General features: G+C 41.1%; 1 protein-coding gene across 1 annotated transcript in view; it reads left to right on the top strand.

The window, feature by feature from the left end:
* LOC115126128 (sodium-dependent noradrenaline transporter-like) overlaps positions 1-12935 on the top strand; it is a 69193-nt gene extending 56258 nt beyond the window's left edge. Inside the window, exons 11-15 of the mRNA XM_065013196.1 lie at positions 228-327; positions 2331-2431; positions 7780-7947; positions 10148-10222; positions 10565-12935. Coding sequence (XP_064869268.1) covers positions 228-327; positions 2331-2431; positions 7780-7947; positions 10148-10222; positions 10565-10588 — 468 coding nt within the window. The 3' untranslated portion in view covers positions 10589-12935. The remainder of the gene's footprint in view (positions 1-227; positions 328-2330; positions 2432-7779; positions 7948-10147; positions 10223-10564) is intronic.
* Positions 12936-13190: the final 255 nt, after the last annotated feature.

Genomic DNA, 13190 nt, shown 5'->3' with positions numbered 1-13190 from the left:
AGTGTGCCTCTGTGATTTAGGTGGATCAGTCACAGGAAAGACAGAAAAGGGAAACCCCTGTCCAACCATGTGAAGTGTTGTTATTGACTGACTGGATAAGCTCTGTGCTTCATGCTTATCCTTGTCAGCTCACAGTAGTTAACTGCAGCCAGGTTGCCCTCAGTAACATCTGCAACAAGCTTTTGTCATTGTGTCTCTGTATCTGTCTCTCTCTCTCTGTCTGTCAGGGAGGTATATATGTGCTGACTTTGTTGGATAACTACGCGGCGGGGACCTCCATCTTGTTTGGGGTGCTGATTGAGGCCATTGGGGTGTCCTGGTTCTATGGTATGTATAATCAGTCCCCCTTAGCCTAGTACAGAGGCACATACTAATTCTGACTTCTTACTGTGGTGAACCTGCTTATCTACTGTACCTTTCCTCATCCTCTTCTCTTGTTCATTAGAGCCCAGCCCTTTGTTCTGTCCATCCCTCCATCACCCCACCCTCCATCACCCCCTGCCCACAGTTGCCCTCTCCTGGCCTGCCCTCTCCTCTGCTGGGCTTTCTCAACCTCCCTAACTCCCTGCCATCTTCACTACCCAGGCCCTGCAGCTACACCTGACATTTACTGGCAGTGTAGAGACACCGTGCTTCCCTTCCTTAGACCTCCACTGTTAACCCCCTTTCTCCATCTCTCCCAGTACTCCTCTTTCCATTTCTCCATCTCTCCCAGTACTCCTCTTTCCATTTCTCCATCTCTCCCAATACTCCTCTTTCCATTTCTCCATACACTCCCTCCCTCCTCTTATCTTCTAGACTGCCTCTCTTCACTCATAGATCTCCATCTCTCCCAATACTCCTATTTCCATTTCTCCATACACTCCCTCCCTCCTCTAATCTTCTAGATTGCCTCTCTTCACTAATAGATCTCCATCTCTCCCAGTACTCCTCTTTCCATTTCTCCATACACTCCCTCCCTCCTCTTATCTTCTAGACTGCCTCTCTTCACTAATAGATCTCCATCTCTCCCAATACTCCTCTTTCCATTTCTCCATACACTCCCTCCCTCCTCTTATCTTCTAGACTGCCTCTCTTCACTAATAGATCTCCATCTCTCCCAGTACTCCTCTTTCCATTTCTCCATACACTCCCTCCCTCCTCTTATCTTCTAGACTGCCTCTCTTCACTAATAGATCTCCATCTCTCCCAATACTCCTCTTTCCATTTCTCCATACACTCCCTCCCTCCTCTTATCTTCTAGACTGCCTCTCTTCACTAATAGGTCTCCATCTCTCCCAATACTCCTCTTTCCATTTCTCCATACACTCCCTCCCTCCTCTTATCTTCTAGACTGCCTCTCCTCACTAATAGATCTCCATCTCTCCCAATACTCCTCTTTCCATTTCTCCATACACTCCCTCCCTCCTCTTATCTTCTAGACTGCCTCTCTTCACTAATAGATCTCTCCCAATACTCCTCTCCTCTGTGTGAGAGAGAGTAGTTAATGATTATATGGTGTGTGAACAGTCGTATGCAGTCTGTTTAGTGTTTTATGTATTGCACAGAGATAATACTGTACGTCGACAAGATGACTTGTGCTTTATCTTTAAACTACAGCCCATCAATGTACACCATGATTTATAGTCAGCATTAACTGTTGAAACTGAACCTCATGAGGAGGTGAGACAGACAGAGCACGCCAGATGCTGAGCTGTTCTAGGTTAGGCCTGAGCTGCCCTGATAAAGAAACATTATGCCCAAGCTATAGAAACATCATGGTTGTGTACCACATTCCCTATATAGTGTACTACGTTTGGTCAAAAGTGCAGTTTGGGACACAGTCCATCTCCTTATAGGCAGACTTAACCCTGTGTGAAATTATAATATAACATACTTGGAAGGCTCAGAGACTTTTATGAAACAGATATCATTGAGCTGCATTTTTACTGCTGTGTGAACTCATAATCATACAAGAAATTGGAGTTGTGTGCCATGAAGCTCTTTCTCAGCCAGCTCCACCTGTTATGTATGGAAATTGATAATGGGGGGTGTTAGTTCTCCTGTGAACTTGAGACATCAGAAGCAAAGCTGAGTGTGGGTGCAAATAGTATTTGTTTTCTTTAAAGTACGTTGAGTGTTTGATTCAACCTTCCCATAGTGCCAGATGAGCAGGGTTTATACTTTCGGGACTATTGGTTGTATTGCACCGGGCAAGCTCAATCAAGCTCAGCTTCAGTATTTGTAAGGAAACAAGTACTATTTGAACCCAGGTCTGCAGTGGGTTTATGGGTCTGGTTCTGTGTGCGTGAGTTCAAGCCCTGGTCTTCTGCCCTGTGTTTCCTCTCCAGGCGTAGACCGCTTCAGTGAGGATATCGAGCGCATGATGGGCTTCAAGCCAGGTCTCTACTGGAGGCTGTGCTGGAAGTTTGTCAGCCCCACCTTCCTACTGGTGAGACCCCCGGGGGGGCAAGAAAGGGCTGGTTGGGGGACTGGGTTGGGGTGGAAGCCTTTGGCATGGTGCTGAGAGTAGGGATGGGAGGGCAAAGTACCTGACACAAGCCTAAGGTATAAAACAAATTGTAGGAATCATGATCTATGGTATGTCATTGTGCTTGAAGGAGGAAATGAGGAAATTCACAACAGAGGTTTCTTAATTGTTACTGGCTGCTATATACTGTACTATAGTCTTTTTAAACTCCTATTATGTGCCAACATTTCGTAATTTGCCACAGGAAATATGTTTTCCTGTTATGTTTTTATAAAGGTTGCTCGCCTCCATGTTAGAAGTGCTGTATCTCCAAGAATAGATTAGCATCACATGAACTCTGCATGAAAACGGATTAAACTACAACATAACTATGTTTGAACATCTTGGTCATACCCAGCCAACCCTGCACGGCCAGAAGAGGACTGCCCCCCCCTCAGAACCTGGTTCCTCTCTAGGTTTCTTCCTAGGTTCCTGCCTTTCTAGGGAGTTTTTTCTAGCCACAGTGCTTCTACATCTGCATTGCTTGCTGTTTGGGGTTTTAGGCTGGGTTTCTGTACAGCACTTTGTGACATCGGCTGATGTAAAAAGGGCTTTATAAATACATTTGATTGATTGATTGAACTACAATTTACTGAACATATTGATTTACAGAGTGTTTAGTAAACTAGGAGTGAGTTAGGGATGTTGTCGTGTCTTTGGCATCATTAAAGTGAAGACTTATTTTATCAAATCAATTCTCTGTAATTATAATTGTAATTGTAATTGTAATTATAATTACATGATTAAACTAGGAAGTCAGGGCACCAAGGAAAATCTTCAGATTACAAAGTTATAATTTTCCTAATATAACTTTTCAGATATTTTAATATCTGATCAATTAGTCTTTTAATTAATTAATTATTATTTACCTCACGTTAGTCTCATTCCAAACAAACCCAGTCTTTGCTATGAATCATCCATACATCAATTGTCTTAATCATTTATTTACTAACTAACTAAATAATCACAGAAATGCATAACAAACAAAGTAGATATGGTTACACGGAAATGACAGGGGATGTGCCCTAGTGGGCTAAACCGGTATGGCGGCTTGGTAGACAAAGGGACTGAGAAGGGCGCGAAAGACAAAAGACACTACACAGTTGATAATTATAATACTTGAAATGTTCATCCTTTGCACATCAACGCTCACTCTTTCGGGAATAATTGCAATCAATATATATATTTACGCTCAGTGTGTCGTCGTGATCTCTGTTGGAATCGTCCTTTTTTGTTGGAAAGTTTATCCGAGATTCTCTCTGCGTCCCTGGAATCTGGTTAGAATGGATACTTCAGAGTAACATTCAGAAATGTTCTTATAGGATAGATGTTTCGGCGGTTGTCGGTCTTCACATTCAATGGTACATAATTCCTATCTGCAGACTAGTAATTAGTATTGAAGATTTGCTCTTAATTCTGTCGGTATCGATAGTCTCAGAATTCAGCAACCGAGGAATGCATGGTCTCCACTCAAACCTTAACCCTCTCGGTAATTGAGGTACGCTTGGTCGAAAGTGGGCTTCTCTAGGTGGAGGTTTTATTCGGATCAGCAAAAAAGGCTGTCCAATGACACCAGATCAATGTCTGTGCTCATGGGGCGGGCCAATGACTTAGTTAACTTTAAAGGGAGTTTGATTCTCTTTCATTAAACAGTTTAAAATCGCATGACATTATTTCACAAATAGTTTAATCTTTACTCATTCATTTTATACAATAATTAGATGCAAATCTCATAGCGGAGACTCTTGTATAAACAGAGTTATGGTAATGTAGCTGTATTGTCTCTCAATGAGGTCACAAACTTTAAACAAAATGGACCGGTCGTAGCTGGATTCTCCACCGACTATTTTCTGTTCTCTATATTTTATAATATTAGAAATATGTTATGTCACTGAAGCACAGATACTGTATGGGTTTGTATAGATAGGGATTACCGAAAGCACATTATCTGTCTTGGTGGGAAATTATGTTATTCCCTTAATGCTTTTATATTGATTATGATCAGTCATAAGTCAATATTCTTCCTTCCATGTGGGAAGTGTATATGTTTTATATGGCAAATAGGAAATAAAAAGAGCAGAGGAAGATTGAAAGCCAGGAAAAGAGGTAGATTAGATTGTAAGCCAATATATCACCATGATCTTTAAACCTAAGGAGGAAAGCTGAGAAATCATTGTTTAGTTTTAATGTGTAGTGTATGCTACCATGGTTCTGCTAGCCTTACCTCCAGAAGCAAGGCAGAAACAGCAAAAATCAGGAAGATAGCACGCAACTTTGGCTGTTGCATAGATGGCATTTGTAGAAGAAGGACATAGAAGAATGTTGTTGGCCTTTGATATTCAGTTGGAGACGAGGAAGAGACACTTCCCTGACCTTCCAGTGTTGTATTATAACTACTAGTGATGTTTGCTGCTCTCTGGGGCAACAGTTACAAAGCTACAGAGCTACAGTTCAGTGGTGATGGGCCTCCAGTCTCTGGTCTACAGCAGCCTGGTGAACTAGAATACCTACAGTGAAAGTCTATTACAGTATGTTCAAACCCCAGAGGGAGCGACCATGCCCTAGTCTGTTCTATTCAACTCAATTTCATCTCTGCAATGTCAAAATGAGCAGTGGCGGAGTGGAGGAGGAGTATTCGTTATTTCTACAGAAGCTCTGTTTGATGTCTCGTTGGGAATATTATAACCACCCTGTTGTTTTTTCTCCTCTTCATACTTTGTGGTGATAGCCAGCATCAAGACCTAGCGGATCTGTTGTTTCTCCTGTGCTCTGTTGATATGGTGACATAGCTAACAGTTCTGTTGTTTCTCCTGTCCTCTGTTGATATGGTGACATAGCTAACAGTTCTGTTGTTTCTCCTGTCCTCTGTTGATATGGTGACATAGCTAACAGTTCTGTTAATTCTCCTGTCCTCAGTTTATATGGTGACCTAGCTAACAGTTCTGTTGTTTCTCCTGTCCTCAGTTGATATGGTGACCTAGCTAACCATTCTGTTGTTTCTCCTGTCCTCTGTTTATATGGTGACCTAGCTAACAGTTCTGTTGATTCTCCTGTCCTCAGTTGATATGGTGACCTAGCTAACCATTCTGTTGTTTCTCCTGTCCTCTGTTTATATGGTGACCTAGCTAACGGTTCTGTTGATTCTCCTGTCCTCAGTTTATATGGTGACCTAGCTAACCATTCTGTTGTTTCTCCTGTCCTCTGTTTATATGGTGACCTAGCTAACCATTCTGTTGTTTCTCCTGTCCTCTGTTTATATGGTGACCTAGCTAACGGTTCTGTTGATTCTCCTGTCCTCAGTTTATATGGTGACCTAGCTAACCATTCTGTTGTTTCTCCTGTCCTCTGTTTATATGGTGACCTAGCTAACCATTATGTTGTTTCTCCTGTCCTCAGTTTATATGGTGACCTAGCTAACGGTTCTGTTGATTCTCCTGTCCTCTGTTTATATGGTGACCTAGCTAACGGTTCTGTTGATTCTCCTGTCCTCTGTTTATATGGTGACCTAGCTAACCGTTCTGTTGTTTCTCCTGTCCTCAGTTTATATGGTGACCTAGCTAACCGTTCTGTTGTTTCTCCTGTCCTCTGTTGATATGGTGACCTAGCTAACAGTTCTGTTGATTCTCCTGTCCTCAGTTTATATGGTGACCTAGCTAACAGTTCTGTTGTTTCACCTGTCCTCAGTTTATATGGTGACCTAGCTAACCATTCTGTTGATTCTCCTGTCCTCTGTTTATATGGTGACCTAGCTAACCGTTCTGTTGTTTCTCCTGTCCTCAGTTTATATGGTGACCTAGCTAACCGTTCTGTTGTTTCTCCTGTCCTCAGTTTATATGGTGACCTAGCTAATGGTTCTGTTGTTTCACCTGTCCTCAGTTTATATGGTGAACTAGCTAACCATTATGTTGTTTCTCCTGTCCTCTGTTTATATGGTGACCTAGCTAACCGTTCTGTTGTTTCACCTGTCCTCAGTTTATATGGTGACCTAGCTAACAGTTCTGTTGTTTCACCTGTCCTCAGTTTATATGGTGACCTAGCTAACCGTTCTGTTGTTTCACCTGTCCTCAGTTTATATGGTGACCTAGCTAACAGTTCTGTTGTTTCTCCTGTCCTCAGTTTATATGGTGACCTAGCTAACCGTTCTGTTGATTCTCCTGTCCTCAGTTTATATGGTGACCTAGCTAACGGTTCTGTTGATTCTCCTGTCCTCTGTTTATATGGTGACCTAGCTAACCGTTCTGTTGTTTCTCCTGTCCTCAGTTTATATGGTGACCTAGCTAACCGTTCTGTTGTTTCTCCTGTCCTCAGTTTATATGGTGACCTAGCTAACCGTTCTGTTGTTTCTCCTGTCCTCTGTTGATATGGTGACCTAGCTAACAGTTCTGTTGATTCTCCTGTCCTCAGTTTATATGGTGACCTAGCTAACAGTTCTGTTGTTTCACCTGTCCTCAGTTTATATGGTGACCTAGCTAATCGTTCTGTTGTTTCACCTGTCCTCAGTTTATATGGTGACCTAGCTAACAGTTCTGTTGTTTCACCTGTCCTCAGTTTATATGGTGACCTAGCTAACCGTTCTGTTGTTTCACCTGTCCTCAGTTTATATGGTGACCTAGCTAACAGTTCTGTTGTTTCTCCTGTCCTCAGTTTATATGGTGACCTAGCTAACCGTTCTGTTGATTCTCCTGTCCTCAGTTTATATGGTGACCTAGCTAACAGTTCAGTTGTTCCTCCTGTCCTCAGTTTATATGGTGACCTAGCTAACGGTTCTGTTGTTTCACCTGTCCTCAGTTTATATGGTGACCTAGCTAACGGTTCAGTTGTTTCACCTGTCCTCAGTTTATATGGTGACCTAGCTAACGGTTCAGTTGTTCCTCCTGTCCTCAGTTTATATGGTGACCTAGCTAACGCTTCTGTTGTTCCTCCTGTCCTCAGTTTATATTGTGACCTAGTTAACGGTTCTGTTGTTTCTCCTGTCCTCTGTTTATATGGTGACCTAGCTAACCATTATGTTGTTTCTCCTGTCCTCAGTTTATATGGTGACCTAGCTAACCATGATGTTGTTTCACCTGTCCTCTGTTTATATGGTGACCTAGCTAACGGTTCTGTTGTTTCACCTGTCCTCAGTTTATATGGTGAACTAGCTAACCGTTCTGTTGTTTCACCTGTCCTCAGTTTATATGGTGACCTAGCTAACCGTTCTGTTGTTTCACCTGTCCTCAGTTTATATGGTGACCTAGCTATCTGTTCTGTTGTTTCTCTCCTCTCACCAGGTCGTGGTGATAGCCAGCATCGTGACGTCCACGGGCCTGAGTTATGATGACTATGTCTTTCCTTCATGGTCCAATGTGATTGGCTGGGGGGTAGCTCTGTCCTCCATGATGTTTGTGCCCATCTACGCCATCTACAAGTTCCTCAGTATGCCAGGGACATTCAAACAGGTCAGTGGAAAAACAAATCCCTCTCATCTGCATAGTTGTTGTTTATATAATGTAAAGATAACCTTAGATCGATTTGATTTATTAGGATGCCCATTAGCCATTCCCAATGGCGACAGCTAGTCTTACTGGGGTCCGACATATAACGTAAAAGGCATGACAGACAAACGACTGTACAATTTACATACATTTAAAAAACACTGTTGCTCGTATGCGATAATGTGACTAGAAAACGTGGTATACACCAGCAACTTTCCGGTCCATAGACACATCTTATATGGGCAGAAAGCTTCAATTCGTGTTAATCTAACTGCAGTGTCCAATTTACAGTAGCTATTACAGAAGAAAATACCATTCTATTGTTTGAGGAGAGTGCACAACAACAACAACACTGGTTTGAGACATTCACCTCTGAAGGTAAATCATGTACTTACATTCAGTAATCTGGCTCTGATTTGTCACCCTGAAGGACCCAGAGACAAAATGTGACTCACCATCTGGATTCTGTCTTATGTAGCAACATTTGATTTTTTTTACATGGGATAAAAGTAGAGACTTTAGAGCTACAAAATGGTATATCATACACTGCATTTGAGGAAACAATGAAAAAGTAATTGTGCTTTGAAAGTTGATCAACTTGTAAACTGACTTTTGAGAAAACCATCTTTCAATGTTTTGGTACTACTATTGGAGAGCCCTTCTTTGTCAACACCCATTCAACATTGTTCACACCCTCTTAAGCCGTAGCCCCACCAATCTCTTTAAGGGTTGACCTGTGAAACTTTGCACACACACTGCTGCCATCTTGTGGAATCAATCTAAATTACACATAGGCTACTATCTTAATGTATGGCCTTTCTCTTGCATTTAGATTATGGAACAAAAAATAAATAGAAAACACATGTTTTTTGTTTATATTATATTTTACCAGATCTAATGTGTTATATTCTCCTACATTAATTTCCCATTTCCACAAAGTTCAAAGTGTTTCCTTTCAAATGGCTCCCGAGTTCCGCAGCGGTCTAAAGCACTACATACCCTGGTTTGATTCCAGGCTATATCACAGCCAGCCATGATTGGGAGTCCCATAGGGCGGTGCACAAATGGCCCAGCATTGTCTGGGTTTGGCCGGGGTAGGCCATTATTGTAAATTTGTTCTTAATTAAGTGACTTGCCCAGTTAAATAAAGGTAAAATAAAAAAATTAAAATGGTATCAAGAATATGCATATCCTTGCTTCAGGTTCTGAGCTACAGGCAGTTAGATTTGGGTATGTAATTTTAGGTGAAAAAGAGTCCAATCCTTAAGAGGTTTTAACATGTAGTGTTAATTTTGGCAGGTACCGTATGTACTGTAGCTTGAAGTCATGTAGCTTGAAATCTGTGGTAAATAGCAACCTCTTATCTGTATCCCAGCCGTCAATATTGGTTTAAATGCCATCCTTATAACCAGATTATCATGTCATTTCAACCAGGGTTGCCCCCCTGGGTTAGTATGTGTTTATTTTATGCAAAGATAATCTTAGATCAATGGCAAGCATTTAGCTTGGAGTAAACAGACGTTTTTCCTTTTCAATGGTTGATGGTTGATGATGTCAGTACTTTTGGGATGCTTGTTAGAGATCTTGAGGGTTCAAAGACTGAACAGTGTACAGTACAATCATAAAAACAACATTCCACAGCTTTGATTATCTTCCTGAGCAGTAAACAGTGTTACCTTGTGTTTTCTTACTCACTCCTCGTGGCATTTCCTTCTGATATCCTGGCAGTGGTTAGACTCCTTCCATGACTATCTGCCATGCTTTTCCTCCAGCTGAGATCACAGTCTATCATACTGTTATCACACCAAGTGCACTCAGTCAGATATGAGGATGGGGGCAATCTGGAAGAGACATCAGAGGTCATGCAGTACACATGTACAGTGTACATCCAGTCCAGCCTGATCACATCAGAATCAGAATGCTGTTTGACATATTTGAGCTATCTCGAAGTTCCTAATCTATAGAGGAAATGGTGTATCTATAGAATAGACTGTGACCATAGATTAAAGCGCTAGTTTATTACAAGCTTCAAGATCATGTCTCTTGTGCTTGGGACAATGTGCATCTAAACTCTTTGGATTCTGTTTTTTTCAGTGTAAGACTATATGTTTATTGTAAGGTATAAGTTATGTAATATAATGTACTGTAATGGTTTATTTTTCAGAGGATCGCCTACTGCATCACACCAGAACACGAACATCATCTGGTGGCGGAGGGAGCTACCATCAGACAGTTCACGGTGAGTACAGATGTTGGATCTTAATTTGAGCCAGTGTGCTAGAGCAGGAAAATAATCCTGCAGCAACAGGACATTTGAATTATTATGTGTATTATAATGAATGGACATGTTTGTAGGGGTTGATATATTTTTCATTATGGCATATTAAGTCTGACATTTTAAAGGTTCTGCTCGTGGATGATAGATACACTTTATGGTTACCAACATACGTTATTAATTCAGTTTGAATGACAATGTCCTTTAGATATTCATCTTACAGCAGTAGAGGTTTTTTCCAGTTGCCTTCTCCATCTTTTGAAACCTTACCGAAACAGATGTGAAAGTCAACCTTTTCTATTTCAGCTCAAGCACTGGTTGGCTATCTGACAACCTGATGTCACCCAACCTTCCCCACTACTCACAATTCCGGGGTGTTGGAGTCATTGTGTTTCGACGGCAGATGTTCCTGCTGCTGAGCCTCCTGCTACTGGAGGATGGACAGGGAAAACGCCATGCTCCTTTCTGCCTCTCTGTGTTCTGTTGGTTCTGACCCAACCTGCGACCTGCCATCCCCTCTTTTCCACTCGGCCCCTCATCTCCCTCTCTCTCTCTGTCGAGTGACTACAGATTCTCTCATCAACCTCTGCCTACAGAGTCAACTCAGTATCCTCCATGTTTTTGCTTGAAGTATCTTTTTATTGAAAACTTTTTACCATGTGACATCGTCATCGTCGTCATTTTTTAAACGTATATACAACTCATAAGATGGAGACCTTCCATGCAGAGCATGTACAGTTGTTTTCTGTGTTCATGGACACAGTTATTGTTTTTCATATCATTTGTTTTTTTTTACGATGACTGTTCTGTGTTCATTAGTTATACATGGGTTAGACACTTAAACCAAGTCAAAAAGTACCAAATGACCACTTCTGTCATCATGTATGCTCTAGGCAGGGGGAGACAAACATGACTCACATTGCTTTTTATCTTCTTGATTCTTTTCAAAGAGGCCCCTCAAGCTTTTAGGTGAATGAGAAAGAGAAGACATCTAGTTTCATTGCCCTCTTTGTATGTCTGACTGAGTAGGTCCCCAGTCACTACTCTAGATAACAGCAGCTCAACTGTGTCAGTGCCTTATCAAGCTAGACACTTCCCAACCTGTCAATGTTTTCATTGGTCCATACAGAAAGGTAAATGTTTTCATTGGTCCATACAGAAAGGTTTTGCCCGACGACTCAGGAATCCTCCTGCAGATCAGAGCTCGTGGATGATAGATACACTTCATGGTTACCAACATACGTTATTAATTCAGTTTGAATGACAATGTCCTTTAGATATTCATCTTACAGCAGTAGAGGTTTTTCCCAGTTGCCTTCTCCATCTTTTGAAACCTACCTGAAACAGATCTGAAGCTTTTGTCACCTGTCTCACAGAAAAGGGAACAATTTATGTTGAGACTCAGAAGTGTTTTGTCTTGCAAGTGGTCGTCCTTATGCTTTACACGTGGCCTTTACACAGAGTAGAGGTCTACATTGTCCTGCTATGGTTACTAATGGTACTGTGTGTACCAACTTTAATGTGTTGCATAGTACTAGCATCCTCTTCAGAGAGGCTTGTGCCCTTGATCCAATGATTTGCCTTCGCCGTGCTGGTGGATAAACAGTAGTATTAAACAGTGGGGAAGACGTAAAGGGAGGCTTTGATTAAATGAAGTTGAATCCAGCACTTGAAAGAAGTCTTTAACAGAAGTACTTGTTTCAGTCTTCTATGGAGAGGTAAGCACTCTTAGTGTTTTAGGGAACGTTTTCAGGCATGCAAGAAATGCCCTGTTTCATCAAAAGCTTAACTGACTTACAGCACTAACACAGGTAGACTCAACAAAACAAGTGATTTCTTTACTTTTTATACAATGTTCTCTTTGTTATGTTGCATCTTTCCAATGCATTGTTTTGTGGTCCATATGGGTGAGGGAAATCAGGAGCGTCTCCTTCAAAGAGTGTGTGTGTGTGTGTGTGTGTGTGTGTGTGTGTGTGTGTGTGTGTGTGCCCGCGCATGTGGAAGGATAGCTAGTGTATTTTAAGCTTGAAATGCCTCATTCATTGTTACGTTAAATAGTTTATGGTGTCTTTATATGTTACTTTGTCATCTGTTGAAGCCTATTTTTTGTCAAACTCGACTTAAAGAAAATTCACCACCAAGGAAGTGCCAAACTGTTCACCCCTTTATTTTAGAGATGTCTGCTGTTTTTGTCTTTCGTTTTGTTTCTCTTCTCTGTTTCTTTATTTATTCAAATGGAGTTGAAATGTAACTGAATTTTTCTTATTGTGAAATAACATTAATGGCAGGAAGCAAGCCACACACAACAATTATTATTGTATGTGGAGTATAAGACATGGAAAAATATATAAATATATTCTTTTGTTATATATCTAATCTTGTATTTATCAAATTGTTTATAAACGAAACGTGAATGTAAAGTATTTTAAACGTAACTGTCCACTGTTACTGTTATATCATTGTGTTTGATGTAGGTAAGATGAATCTATTTACAGATGTGTTCTCCAGTGTAACCGGGGTAACTTTGCAACGTGAATGTAGAACCCTGGCATTACCTGAGCTACGTTTACAGAACACTGTGTACAATACAAAAGTCCTGTTGAACGTGAGTGACAACTATCTATGAAGAAGTCAAAATATGCACACTATTATAATAAAGAGTTATTCTACACACACAGAGGGGGGTATAAGCATTGATTTATTGTTGGAATGGGATAATAAGCTTCTGTGAATGGAATTGAATTCCTGGTCCATTGTGTTGTGTTAGAGAGGGTAGACTGTACAGTAGCCAAAGGATGAATGCATGGTGCTTAGATAATAGAGAAACCAGAAAGGGGGATGTTTGGAGCTCTCTGATGAGGGAAAGGGGATTATTTTTCTGGAAGGGAGCAGATACATAAGTTTCTCTATCTCACTCTCTCTCCCTCTGTCT

Source organism: Oncorhynchus nerka, linkage group LG28, assembly GCF_034236695.1.
Source record: "Oncorhynchus nerka isolate Pitt River linkage group LG28, Oner_Uvic_2.0, whole genome shotgun sequence".
In the NCBI taxonomy this organism is placed as follows: Eukaryota; Metazoa; Chordata; class Actinopteri; order Salmoniformes; family Salmonidae; genus Oncorhynchus; species Oncorhynchus nerka.
Note: the sequence above shows the minus strand (reverse complement) of the source record. Positions and strands in the feature narration are given on the sequence as shown.